The sequence below is a fragment of the Prionailurus viverrinus genome, chromosome E1 (genome assembly GCF_022837055.1).
Source record: "Prionailurus viverrinus isolate Anna chromosome E1, UM_Priviv_1.0, whole genome shotgun sequence".
Lineage (NCBI taxonomy): Eukaryota > Metazoa > Chordata > Mammalia > Carnivora > Felidae > Prionailurus > Prionailurus viverrinus.
This window is the reverse complement of record NC_062574.1, coordinates 2,308,324-2,321,124: the sequence shown is the minus strand read 5'-3', so window position 1 is coordinate 2,321,124 and position 12,801 is coordinate 2,308,324. Positions and strand designations below refer to the sequence as shown.

Sequence of the window (12,801 nt, the reverse complement as noted above, 5' to 3'; positions counted from 1 at the left end):
CTCTCTCTCTCTCTCTCTCTCTCTCAAAAATAAATAAACATTAAAAGTTTTTAAAAAAAAACAAATGGAGCCAGGGCAGAGAGGTGCTGATGGTGCAGGAAGTCAACCCCCAGCCTAGACAGAGTCTAAAATTGGAGGGATTGTCAGTTTCCCAGCTCTGAACCTGGGTCCAGTGTGCTGCCCCTGAAAGGGACGTTTTGGGGAGCATGTGGAAGGTCTTGTGTGTGGGTGCAGGGTGGGGAGAAGTTGGGAGTGGGCTCCTAAGCCCCGTCCCATGGGACACCCCTCCCCATCACTGGCATTTAAGTGGCCTCATTCCGGCATAACCCTCCTTCCCCCCATGTAGCCTCCGCTCACTGCTACCTGGATTGTGGCCACAGGAGAAAGTCTAGGACTTTGAAGAAGGGTCTGAAGAGGACCATCCCTCTCCCTTTCCTCCAGGGGTCCAGGGAGGAAGTCAGCAAGTCTTCGGAAGGATGTGTGAGCTGCCCCCAGAGTCCCGTGGAGGAAAAAACCTACCCCATCTCGGTAAACACACAGGGTATTGCGGCACCGATGAGAAATTTTTCCCAGTTCACAGATCTACCCGTTTGCTGTTTTTGCCAATTCTCGTGCCCTCCAGCCAGGCCAGCTCATCACGCTATAATTGCTTCCTCCACGTCTGCTGTTCCTGATAGACCGTGGGCTCCGCGTGGTAGGGGCCGGGGCTGTCTTGTTCACCCTAGCGTTCTTAGCTAGGCATATAACAGGTGCATATTGTTGGGGAAGACGTCTGCTCAGTCACATTGTCATTCCTTTGTGGGTGATCTGCCTTTTTCTCCCTGCTTTCGAGATACCATTGGTGGCGCACCTGGGTGTCTCAGGGAGTTAAGCGTCCGACTCTTGGTTTTGGCTCCGGTCATGATCTCACAGCTCGTGAGTTTGAGCCCCACGTCAGGCTCCACACTGTGCAGAGCCTGCTCGGGGATTCTCTCTCTCTCCCTCTCTCTGCCCCTACCCTGCTTGTGCTCTCTCTCTCTCTCTCTCTCTCGAAATAAATAAATAAACTTTTTTTAAAAAGTGTCAACATTTCTAAAAAAAAAAAAAAAAAAAGAGCTATCATTGGTATTCATCGGTATTTTGTAGTTCTTTACAAAGTATCCAGGAAGAGATTCTTTTTAAATTTATTCTCTTAGTATTTTGTATTTCCTGTATCTGTGAATTCATACCTTTCATCAGTTTGGAGAAATTCTCAGCTAGTATCTCCTCAAATATTCTTTTTCGTCCATTCTTTGCTCCTTTGGGGACTATGGCTAGAAGTATGCTAGACCTTTTAGGGGCGCCTGGGTGACTCTCGGTTAAGCGGCCAACTCTTGATTTCGGTTCAGGTCATGATCTCATAGTTTGTGAGTTCAAGCCCCATGCTGGGCTCCGTGCTGACAGCATGGAGTCTGCTTGGGATTCTCTCTCTCCCTCTCTCTCTCTCTCTCTGCCCCTCCTCCACTCTCTCTCTGTCTCTCTCTCTCTCTCTCTCAAAATAAATTAAAAGAAAAGTATGCTAGACCTTTTCAACCCGTCCTCCGTGTAATCTGCCTCCCTTCTATATCTTGCAATCTATGTGTCACTGTGATGCCATCTAGATAATCTCCTTGGGTCCATCTTCCAGCTCATTGTTCTCTCTTTGCTTACATCCGATGTGCTCTTTAATCCAGACACTGAGGGTCTTTCGTTATTGTTACATTCATGCGAACGTTACTCTATTTTGTATACTGACAGTACTTTATTGAGGTATAACTCACATTCAGTAACACGCCCGGATTTAACCACGTGGCTCAATGCACGTCAGCCAATGTACAAAAAGACTCGGAACATTTCAACGATCCCAGAAACTCGCGTCGTGCCCATTTTTTGCCAATTCTGCTTTCCAGAGGCCACTGCTATTCTGACTTCTATAGCGCAAAGATCACTGTTGCTTGCTCCCAACCTTCTCATCCACGGAGCCACGTACTGTTTATAATTGCACTTGGCTGCTTTGACTCAGCGCGTTTTTGAGATTCGTCTTGATGTCGCCCAAGTTCTTGGTGGGAAACACGCGGCTCCATGAGCTTCTTCGAGGAAGAGCGTGTAACGCCTGAGTTTTCTCTGAGTCCGGTGTCTTCACAGATCCGGGTGCACTGGAGGGGTCCTCTGGGAGTTGAACGTGTGCGTGAAGCGCGCTTGGGGGTATATGAAGGCAGGTACAGCCAGAGAGGTTGGTGGAAGCCAGACCGGGCATCAGTTCACCCCTCAGCAAGCTCGCACCATGCCAGGTTTGGGGGACCCGAGTGAACAAGCAGCCATGACCATGGCCCTGGTTGGGTTTCTGCAACGCTTTGGAGAACGTGGTCAGGAGCTTGGGCCTTGCCTGGGGGCCCTGATAACCACTGAAAGGTTTGAACAGAGGAGTGACAGAACCACCCTGCTGCAGGAAGGGGCTGCGAAAAGGTGAGGGAGAAGGAGCAGGGAGTTCAGGGGAGGGGCTCTTCCCATTGGTTCCGGAGACAGAGACTGGCCCTGCTTCGGCCTTGGCGACGGGATGGAGAGGCGGTGAAGAGAGGGGGCATTATTGACTGGACTCCCGGCCCGGGTCCTCTGCCCCAGCAGGAAACCAGACACAGAGGCTCAGCCCCACCTTCATCTGGGGCTTGGACAAAACCCAGGGAACCAGAGAGGCCTCTTTATTCCTCCCCTTGTCCCTATTCATCTCTTACTTTTGGAGTTAAGCTTCTGTCATCCCCACCTGTGTGGGGAAGCACTGTCTGACCACCCTCAGGGGCGCCCCTTCTAAGCCACGATGGGGGGTCCTGCTCACCCTCAAACCTGGAGGCCCAGATCTGGCATCACCCCCGCGTCGTCTGCTTTTCCCCAACCTCTGCCCTGCCCTGCGGGCTCTGCATCCGGGAAGGATGAGCACATTGGCACCACCGGCCAAGTCTTTCCCCACAGGCCAGGGAACCAGAAGGGCAAGCAGAGAGGCCTGCTGGGGTCCTCCCCATCTACTGCCTTGGGTTCGGGTCGGGGGTAGGGCCCATCCCTCTGCGGAAAACTCCCCTCTCCTTTGGGGAACCACGTTCGTTCCCCCTTAGCTCCCACTTTCCTGCCCTGATCTTTGAAGTCACTGGGCTCTCCCCTTCCGCCTTACCCATGCCAACCTCTCAACGAGGGAAATCACCTCTCTTCGGAGCCTTTGTGTGGCTCTTCCCTCTGCTTGGAAGTCCTCCCGCCCTTATCCATTCTGGCTGAGCGCAGGAAGCCTGTCCCTCCCTGATCTGCTCCCTCCCCCCAAACCCCAAGATCCCTGCGCCTTCCCATCATCGTACTCGTTGTTCTTGTAGAATTTGCCAGAAACTTGTCTGTCTCCCTTGCTAGATTCCAAGCTCCGGGTAGAAAAGGACTTTATCTCGCCTGGGTATTGCCGTGTCCCTCTTGCCCAGTCCTGTGCCTGGCTCGTACAGTAAGTGTTCAGTAACCCTTGTTGAACAAGTGGGTGAGACAATGCCATCTGGGTAGGGTGAGGCCAAGGAGACTTTTTGACGCCAAGAGCTCCTTTGCTGGTAGTGATGGGGACGGGAGTGCCCAGACCTCACCGTAAGCATTCTCTGGTCAACCCGTCCCTGCTTTCTCACTGTTTGGGCCCCCAAGTTTGGCTCTCCCTAGACCCTTGGGTGAAACCCTCCCGTTCCCATCCCACCCCATCCCCAGGTCCCATCCTTCCCAGGCTGCATTTATCTTGCTAGTTTTTGGAGTCACCAGCCCACCACCCTGTACGCGTCTGTTGGTTGGCTTTCCGGAGTGGAAGCGGTCCTGAATCCACCCTGTTCCTTCCGGGCCACAGAGGAGCTGAAGGTCTGTCTTCAGGGTCATGGTAGCTTAGACCCCGCCTTGGGAGCCGGACCACCTGAGTTGGCATCTTGTGACTCTATCACTTACCCCCCTGTGAATCTGAGCAAGTTACTTCCCATTTCTGGGCCTCTGTGTCCTCCTCTTCGAGATGCATCTGTTTGCAGTATGTACCTTCGGTGTCATTGGAGAATTAGCTGTGTCTACACAGCTGGGTGGTCGCCAGCCAGTAGCCAAGCGGCTGCCGATGAAACTCCTTCCCGGCACCAGCACTGTTGAATGCGGTGCCTTCCCACAGTGACGAGGGCTCCTCTGTGTCATCAGAGGGATGTCGCAGAAAGGATGGTGTGTGACTTCCGAGTGAGCTCGTACGAGACCGCGAGGATTCTGCCCCGTTCTCTTGGACCCCTCGCTCTGGGGGAACCGAGGCACCAGGTCATGAGGACGCTCAAGCAGTCCTGTGGAGGGGCTCCGCGAGTCAAAGGACTGAGGCCTCTCGCCAACGAGCCAACGCCAACCTGCCAGGCACGTGAGTGAGACATCTTGAGAGATGATCCTCCGGCCCCGGTCAAACCCTAGACTTCCGCAACCCTGACGGACGTCTTGAAGCACCCTCATGGGAAACCATGAGCCAGAACCACCCGGGGAAGCTTCTCCCGAATTTCTGACCCACAGAAACTATGAGATGATGTTTATTGCCTTAGACAATTAACCTTTGGCATCATTTGTTACACAGCTTTAGCTAACCGGCTGTGTCTGACACATCGTCTCCGTACATTAGCCACCATTAACATTGACTTTGCAGGTAGGGGGGCGCCCAGGTGGCTCAAGAGTTAAGCAGCCGACTCTTGGTTTCCACTCGGGTCATGAACTCACAGTTCGTGAGTTCAAGCCCTGCTTCGGGCTCCGCACCGGTAGGAAGACTAAGGCTGAAGCTGGTGAGTGATGTTTCTCCTGCACGTAGCTAGATGGTGACACAGCCAGTTGTGTCGTGAGGCCCTTAGGCGCCCAGTCCCAGGCTCCTTTCTTCTGTCCCCACTGTCCTCGACTGCTGAGTAGTGATAATCTAGTGGCCTAAACCAACCACTTGATCACGCTCCTGGGCTCTGAGAGTCTGGAACTCCAAGAGGACAAGGTGGGGACAAGTTCTCTGCCCTACTGGGTCTGGGGCCATCGTTGGAAAAACGCAAAGTCTGCAGGTGACCTGACAGCTGGGGGCTGTATTATCGCTCCCGTGGTAGCAGGGACTGGAACCCGCCCCCCCTCCGCCGCAGGGTGGACTCTCCCTGTAGCCTGCACATCGTCACAGCATGGTCACTGGGTTTCAGAGTGAATGTCCTCACAGGCAGAGGGCAGAAGTTGCCAGTTTCTCAAGGCCTTGGCCCAGGGAGTGGCCCAGTTCACTTTGCCTCATTCGGTTGGTCAACCCGTCGTAGAGCCCACGTTCAAGGGAAGGCTACAGAGACCCTACCTCTTGATGGAGGAGGCATGTCAAAGGCTTTAGGGTCCGTGGTTTAAAACTGCCAGAGCCCTCGTGGCCCCTCTTATTTTGTGAGGGGCTCAGAAGAACCAGCCTTGGCCTGGCAGGCCGTCGGCCTTCCCTGCACAGAAAACACCAGCCCCGCCGGCCTCCTGTGTCACAAGTTCATGAAAAACTCATGTGCGGGGGGGGGGGGGGGTCACCAAGGTTCAGAAGAGGAGGGATCAAGATGGCCAGAGATGCTTCCTGCTGTCACCGCGGGCCCGGTTCTGGGGAAGCAGAGACAAAACCTCAGGTAGCAGCTTTATAGGGTAGCACATGGTCGAGAAGGAAGATTTTTAAGGAACCCCCCCCCCCGACCTGACGTTGGCGCCCCATGACAGATGTCTGGAGAAGGGACATTCTACTCTGCCTCAGGAGCTCCGAGAAGGCTTCTCAGAAGAGGTGATGTCGGAGCCAAAGGAGAAGGGCATCCCGGGTACAGGAACAAGCCTGGGCAGAGGCAAGGAGCCATGAGAAAACAAAGTGGGCAAGTGATTCAGCGGGGCTGCGGGGCGGGCAGAGCTGAGATAAAGCTCCGGGGACACACGGGGGCCAGATTCCAAAAAGGATTACGAAGGTGGACGGCTTACTGATGAGAAGCCGGCATGCGGCGGGAGAGGAAGGGGATGTCCCTTCCTCCTGGCACCGCCATTAGCCCAGAGGGAGATCACGAGGAGGAGGCGGGGTCGGGGAGGAAGGTGGGTTTGGACTCGTGACTCCGACAGGCTTGTGGGGCGTTCGGGTGGAGATTCCACTTAGGGCCAAGATGGGTGAGCTCTGGCACGAGGACCAAGTAAGACGTGGGGAGCTGCTGATGGAGAGTCTTGAAAGTCAGGGTCAAGGGCCAGGCCTATTGTATTCCACAGGCAAGAAGGGCTAGGGAAGGGCTGCTGCAGACCCGAGGGGGCCGTGGTGCCCGGGCGGTCAGCAGTCGTGGCTTCTCACCCCAGGCTGGGCAGTGACGCTGCCTGGCACCCGACGCGTACTCGCTAAGCGTCCGTCAGGTGAATGGACGTGACTTGTTGTATGATCTTGGGCAGGTTGTAAGAACTTGGCATATGATCTTCGGGTCTTTTTCCTTCCTTCCTTCCCCCTTCCTTCCTTCCTCCTTTCTTCCTTTGTCCTTCCTTCCTTCCTTCCTTCCTTCCTTCCTTCCTCCTTCTTCCTTCCCTCCTTCCTTCCTCCCTCCTTCTTTCCTTCCCGCTAGCCCTGGCTGGTTGTAAGTTAGATTCACTGAGGCCCCCCCTCACACCACTAAATTCAGAATCTCTGGACCTAAGGCCCAGGTGACTTCGATGTGCAGCCGGATGAGAACCTTTGCCCTGGAGCCTCTAGATACCCAGTTTGAAAACCACCGGGCTAGGTGTGTGTCGGGATCCCTTCCAGGCCCAGCCCCTCCGACGGAGACTTGGGGTTGACGACAGGCCTCTCTTTATGTTTCCTTGTCCATCTACCCAACCCAAAGCTCCTGATAGCCAGCGGACTAAACGCCAGGGTCTCTGAACCACACACGACGGAGGAGTCGGGCAGATCAACTCGGTGTCGCAGAGGACGCCCACGTTCATCATAAGGTGCCAGCGGCATTGCTCGTGTGTACCCCCTAAATGTCAGTAGCACATCCCCCGATCGAAGCAATAAAAAATGTCTCCAGATGTTGCCGAACGTCTCTTGGGGTGTAAAATCCACCCCCCACCCAGTTGAGAACTGTTGGGCTACACCGAGTCTCCCGTCCCCCCTCCGCCCTCCCCAGTTGTAGACAGAGGCCAGGCCCGGGCGGAGGCCACTGAAAAGCAGGTTTACTTGATCTTGGCAGGAGGGAGGCCTCTGTGGGAGGCCAAGGCTTCACAATGTTAAATGGAGGGATAGCATGCCAGCAGGCTGACTGATGTGGTCGCCACTCTAAAGGGAGGGAGTTTTCCAGAACCCTCGTTCCCGGATTCCCAATCAGTCAGAGGAGGGCCAAGAGCAGCTTCTGGGGCAAACAGCCCCCGCTTTCCGAGAACAGGCAGAAGGGGGTGTGGGGGCGGCGGTGTGTGTGTGTGTGTGTGTGTGTGTGTGGAGGGGGTTCTTTCCTCCTGTAGCCATTTTCCTGGAATCAGTGACTGCTTCTGGCTGATTAGCTGAGGGCCAGAGGGGAGGAACTTTCCAGCTGTGGGTGCCTGGGCCCGTGGAGGCCATCTGACACTGGGATCACGGAGGCGGCTGGGTTTAGGGTCTGGAAGGCTGAGCCTTTGGGATTGGAAGTGAGGGGCTGGCGGGTCCCTTCCAAAGGACGTGGGGGCTGGGAGGCTGTCTTCACATGTCACTTTTTGCTTTGAAGTGTCTGGACCTGAGGGGACACAGAGAATGGGGGGCCTGAGAGGGGCAGGGCAGGCAGCCGGGAGGAGAGGGCACAGGGACGGTGGTAGAAGGTGCTGGGGGGTCAAGGGTGGCGAGGCCACACCCGCCACCTGCCCACTCACTCCACCACGAGGCTCAGAACGCCCAGGAGCAGGACAGTTATGAACACAGAGAGGAGCAGAATCCTGGCTTCCCGAAGATCGTGACTTCCTGCAGGGAACCCAGGAAGCAGTGAGTGATCCTGGGGACCTCGCTTGTCCTTGTGGCGGAGCGGGGCGGGGGGGAGCCCGAGATCAGAGATCTGAGCAGGGGTGAGGCGAGGGCGGGGAGCGGAACCTGGGAGGCAGCGCTTTAGAGGCCAGCAGTGCACGGCAAAGCTCTGGCAGGTGGAACAGTTGTACAGGACGGTGCTGCCCCCTGCAGGAGACGGCGGGGCCGGAGCTGGGGCGGGGGAGTCCCGGCTCCCACCTTCCAGAGTACCCCACTCCCTCCGGGACCACCGCCAGGCTCTCCTCGGGTCCCCCGTCCTCACCTACCCCTTCCCTTTTCTACTCACGGCAGGCGGGAGCACAGAAAGCTGAAACCAGAGACAAGGAGGGGTGGGGGGAGAGGAGACACTCAGCCACACACCCCTTCACCGGACAGCCCGGGTGCCCCGGTCCCTGCCCGCGTCAGTACCTTCCCTGGTGTACTCGGGAAACTTGACCTTTTGCAGCCATTGCCAATATAAAGGGAGTGAGGAGGGAGACCCTTTGATCTCTGGGGAGACAGAGGGCAGCTGTATTGCCCAGGGCCTCCCCAGGGCAGGCGTACCTCCCACGCTTCACCCAGCGCCTCCCCGGTTACACCTTCCCGTCGTCTCCACCTGCCTTGCACCCTTCCCTGCCTCCCCAGGTCCCTCCTCCCATCCCCCTCCCTGGTGCCCATCCAAGCCCCTAGGTCATGCCTTCGCCCTTGATCTCACCCATGACCCTCAGGACTCTGTGAGTCTTCTCTATGACCTTGTTTGTGGACACCTCATCTGTGGAGACAGGCAAGGACCTGTGACTCTTTCCTGACTTTCCCAGGGCTGGGGACTCAGGTGGTGGCCGAAGGGCTCAGCTGGGAAGCCACATGCTGCCGGGCCGGGCCCTGGATGTCTGATCCTACCTAAGGCAAAGGCCGGGAAGGTCCAGGAGGCCTCACAGGTCTCCCACCGAGCCTTCACCTGGTTGCAGAGTCGAGCCAGGCGGCCCGACAGGTCACGGTCTGAGAGGTGACAGAGGACACAGGCCTGGGCGGTTGCCAGGAAGACCCCACCTAGTGCCAGCGTCCACATGAGGCCCGCTAGCGGGTGGCACAGGGAGGCTGGCCCCATGTAGGCTGGGAAGGCCTGGAATGCTTCGATCCTGGATCCAACCCTTTGCCCAGAGGTTCTAGACTGTTCCGGAACAGCCGGGGTTCGGGGTTCTAGAGCATTCTGGAACAGCACCACCGCTCCGTCTCTGGCTAGGGCAAAGCAGGGGCCCAAGGAACTGGGGGCCAGAAGAAGACTGGGCAGAGAACGCAGGGCTTCTGCTGCAAAGGGGCAGTGCCCCCCACCCCCACCCTGGCCCTCAGCAGCAGCCTTTACAAGTTTGAGGTTCCAAAAAGCAATTTTATTTTTCTTCTTGTAAGTTCGTGACCCGCGATAAACAGCGAGTGAGCCCGCCCCCACCCCCCGGCCCCCGCCTCCCACCGTGAAGAACTCGTGCGTGAGGATCCCATCCCTCGGGGACCCAGAAACCACATCCTCCCCCAACGCTCCCGGCCTCCTCTGTTCATCTCCCCTCTGCCCTGGGCCGCCTTGGGCCTTCCCAGCTCTCTCCTAGCAACAGGCCCACGGTTGCCTTAGCAACCAAGAGTTCTGCACAGGCCTCCAAGGGCCGGCGGGGCCCAGTGACTTCTCTTACCTTTCACCAGGAAGCCCCTGGCGCCCCAGGCCTCCACAGGCCCCTCGTGCCTACGCGGGGAGGCGAACACACATGTGTGCACGCACACACACACCCCCCCTCGTGATTCAACTACTAATTCTCAATCTACTCACACCCATACGGCAGACATACCCAGCGCCAAAGCAGTTGCTGGGCAACCCCAAACAGGCCTGCACAGGCAGAGACCACGGAGAGACTGTCACACGGACGGGAGCCTGGATGTGAGAGGCCCAGACGTCGCTCAGACACACTCTGACTGACACGCGTGCACACATGAAGGCAGTAAGGCCAAGGCCCAAGAAGATGCCACCCTCTTCCCAAAGGCCAGCTCCACCATCAATGGAGGGTCCTTTAAAAACTTGGCTTTCTAGAGTGTGGGGCTCCAGCCCCATAGTAAATGGGGATTCTCCTAGCTCCCTTAGGCCACCGTGGGGTGGGGTGTGGCCTCTCTGTCTCCCTCAGGAGGTGACTTGAGACAGAGCAAAGGATCCCCCTTCCCATATTCCAGAATGTTCTGGTCTGTCTTCGGTCAGGCCTGGCCAGGCCATCCAGCCGCAGGAGACGCCACGGTCCAGGAGACCACATCAGAGCAGTTCAAAGTCCTCCTTTCTCCCACACTTCAGTCCCCCCCAGGGTTCTGCGAGGCCTAGCCTGGGCAGAGAGGTGTCCCTATTTCTCTAGACCCTTGAATACTGAGCTCCAACGGGGAGACACTGCAGGCCCCCAGCCTCGGGCAAGAGCAAGCCAGGGGATCTTCCCCGCCCCTCCCAGGATTAGCACCAAGCCAGACCCTTTGCACGGCTCAGGTTCAGGAGCTCCTGCCCACATCTGGGCTCCAGTCAAGGTGCACCCCTGACCCTCACAGCTCCAGAGGCAGAGCTAAGAAGAGGCTTCGGAGGTGGTGGTGGGGGGGGGAGTCTCTCATTCTCTTTGCTGTCCGTTCTCTCCCCCTCCCAGGCAGACGGGAGGGCCGCGTTTTCAGTGCCTCACAAAGCGCAGAGATCGGGAGTTGAGCAGGTCCTCGGGGTCAGGGAAGACGGAGTCTAGGCGGAAGCCGTGCTCCAGAGCCACCCGCAGCACCTCCTCCAGGAAGCCCGGCGTGCCCACCACCTCCCGCAGCTCCCCCGGCCCCCCAGTCCACAGAGGCTGTAGCCCCAGTCTCCTATACTCCACCTCAGGGAGCTCTGCGGGACAGGGGGCCCACTCCAGACGAAAGTGAGGGCCTCCCTCTGCCCTGTCCTCACTGGCCACACCAAATCGGGCCCGCATGGCGCCCAGGCACTCGGGGTCGGTGCAGAAGATGTTGGCTCGGAACGTATCCACCTGCACAGAGCTCAGCTCATAGTGGTGTGGGCCCCGGCGAGCGGAGAAGTGCACCAGGCGGGGGCTGGCGTCTACATCTGCATGGAGCAGGGCAGCTGTGGGCACGGGGGTTCCCCGAGAGGCCTCCAGTTCCCGCAGGGCATCCAGGAGGGGCTGGATCTGGTAGAAGTCCGCCTCTGCCCTGAGCAGGGCCGTCTCCCCGTAGCCACGGGGCAGGTCCAGGCGGCCCAGCCGCAGGAAATTGAGGATGTGCCGGAAGGCCTTGCCATCTCTGTCGATGAAGTAGTGGCCACCTCCCTGGGGGTTGAGGTTGGGGGGGATGGGGGTGCCCGCCCTAAACATGGCCCCCAGCATGGAGTCTGGGAAGCGAGTCAGGGTCTCCAAAGTGGTGGAATAGAGTGTGCCCCCCACATTCAGGGTCACGGGGCCCCCAAAAGAGGGGGGCGAAGAGGGCACAGGAGGAGGCGAAATTTTGGGGAGTACAGGAGACACCGACAGAGAAGAAAACGCAAACTCCGCGGGCGTGGGCAGAACTGGGTCCTAAGGTTCGTTCAGACTCTCTCGGGGTTGGATGCACAGGTCGGAACACAAGGCAGGAAGATTTAGGGCTCACCCCAGCTACGTTGGTAGTGGGGGATGGTTTCCGGGCACAGACACGGCCGGCCGAAAAGAACAGAAGCCAGAGAGGGAAGGGAGCTTTCGGCCCAGACGCATTCGATGCAGGGCGGTGGGTCAGCAAGTCTCTTCTGCGGTCTTCAGACAGCGGGTTTCCGGAGTCCAGCCAGCAGGTGACGGTGGCGAGCACAGGCCGACCCTCGGAAGGACCCAGCCTCCGAGTTCTCGGGTCGATGGCTGTCGCCGCGGGCGAGTCCGCGCACGGCGCCGGGGGCCAGTCGGAGGCCCGGCAGGGCCTGGCTTCGGCGCGGGTCTCTGGCGACGGAGGCGGGGCTGAGCGCTGCTGGCGGCGGAGCGGCTCCGGATCCGCTGGGGAGCGAGGGCGCACGCTCAGAGCGAGCCGGGCGCGCCGCAGGACTCTGAGGGAAGCCGCCCGGGGTTCTTGGGACCCGGGCGCCGCCGCCTGCACGGGTGTCGCCGCAGCCGCCGAAGTCCTCTCCGCCCCCAGGAAGTGGCCTAAGGGCAGCGGCTGGGAGCCCTTTAAGAGACAGCCCCGCCCCCTTGGCGCCCCGCCCCCCGCCCCCGCCCGGCTCGCGCGGCCCGGGCGGAGGTGGGAGCCGAGAGTCTGGAACCGGAGAGACGGGGCGGACGGGCTGGACGAGCGGACACGGGCGGACCCGGGCGGACGCGGGCGGGGGCGGGGTCCGCAGGGTGACTCAGGTGCGTCGCTCCGGATGCGGCCGCGTCCGCCCCGCAGGCCCCGCAGGTGTGCCGGGCCTCACGTCCGCAGCTCGACGAGGGCCCCCAGGCCCGACGGTCCCCGGCTTGGAGGCGGTGCCCTCCCCGCTCGCTCACGCAGGGAATTCCCGAGGGGGCGGGTGCTGAGCCGCCGCATTCCGGGGATGCCTCCCGGCCGGGGTGGCCGAAGCCAGTCTCTCCGTCCCGGCCCGACGCCAGCTACCCCCCCTACGGAAGGCCGGCCCCCAGCCCACGCGGGCGGCCTCTCCCCGGCCGGACTCGTCTGGCCACGTCGCCCGAGCCCGAGAGCCCCGCCTCGGGGCCGCCCGGCGCCAGGGCTGCGGCCGAAGCTACCACCTAGTTTGTCCGGAAGGCGCCCCTCGCGTGACTCGAGCTCGCAAACCCCAACCGCCCGCGCACCCCGGCAGCCGCGGCGCCCGGTCCCCGGCCCGG

The 12,801-nt window shown here is 59.3% G+C and overlaps 2 protein-coding genes across 3 annotated transcripts; both read right to left on the bottom strand.

Moving 5' to 3' along the window:
• Positions 1 to 7,170: 7,170 nt before the first annotated feature.
• Positions 7,171 to 9,106, bottom strand: TMEM95 (transmembrane protein 95). 2 transcript variants are annotated; one of them, XM_047833292.1, is made up of 7 exons: positions 8,870 to 9,106; positions 8,685 to 8,741; positions 8,399 to 8,479; positions 8,277 to 8,297; positions 8,057 to 8,137; positions 7,843 to 7,930; positions 7,171 to 7,709 (listed from the first exon to the last, which is right to left on the bottom strand). In XM_047833292.1, the coding sequence occupies exons 1-7, from the start codon at positions 9,075 to 9,077 to the stop codon at positions 7,676 to 7,678; spliced, it is 570 nt and encodes a 189-aa protein (XP_047689248.1). In that variant the 5' UTR covers positions 9,078 to 9,106; the 3' UTR covers positions 7,171 to 7,675. The 2 variants fall into 2 exon arrangements, with proteins under 2 accessions (XP_047689248.1, XP_047689249.1); XM_047833293.1 differs by lacking the exon at positions 8,057 to 8,137.
• Positions 9,107 to 9,412: 306 nt separating this feature from the next.
• KCTD11 (potassium channel tetramerization domain containing 11) lies at positions 9,413 to 11,386 on the bottom strand. Its single transcript, XM_047831665.1, has one exon. It carries the CDS (start codon positions 11,347 to 11,349, stop codon positions 10,651 to 10,653), a length of 699 nt encoding a protein of 232 aa, XP_047687621.1. The 5' UTR covers positions 11,350 to 11,386; the 3' UTR covers positions 9,413 to 10,650.
• Between the last annotated feature and the right edge of the window lie 1,415 nt (positions 11,387 to 12,801).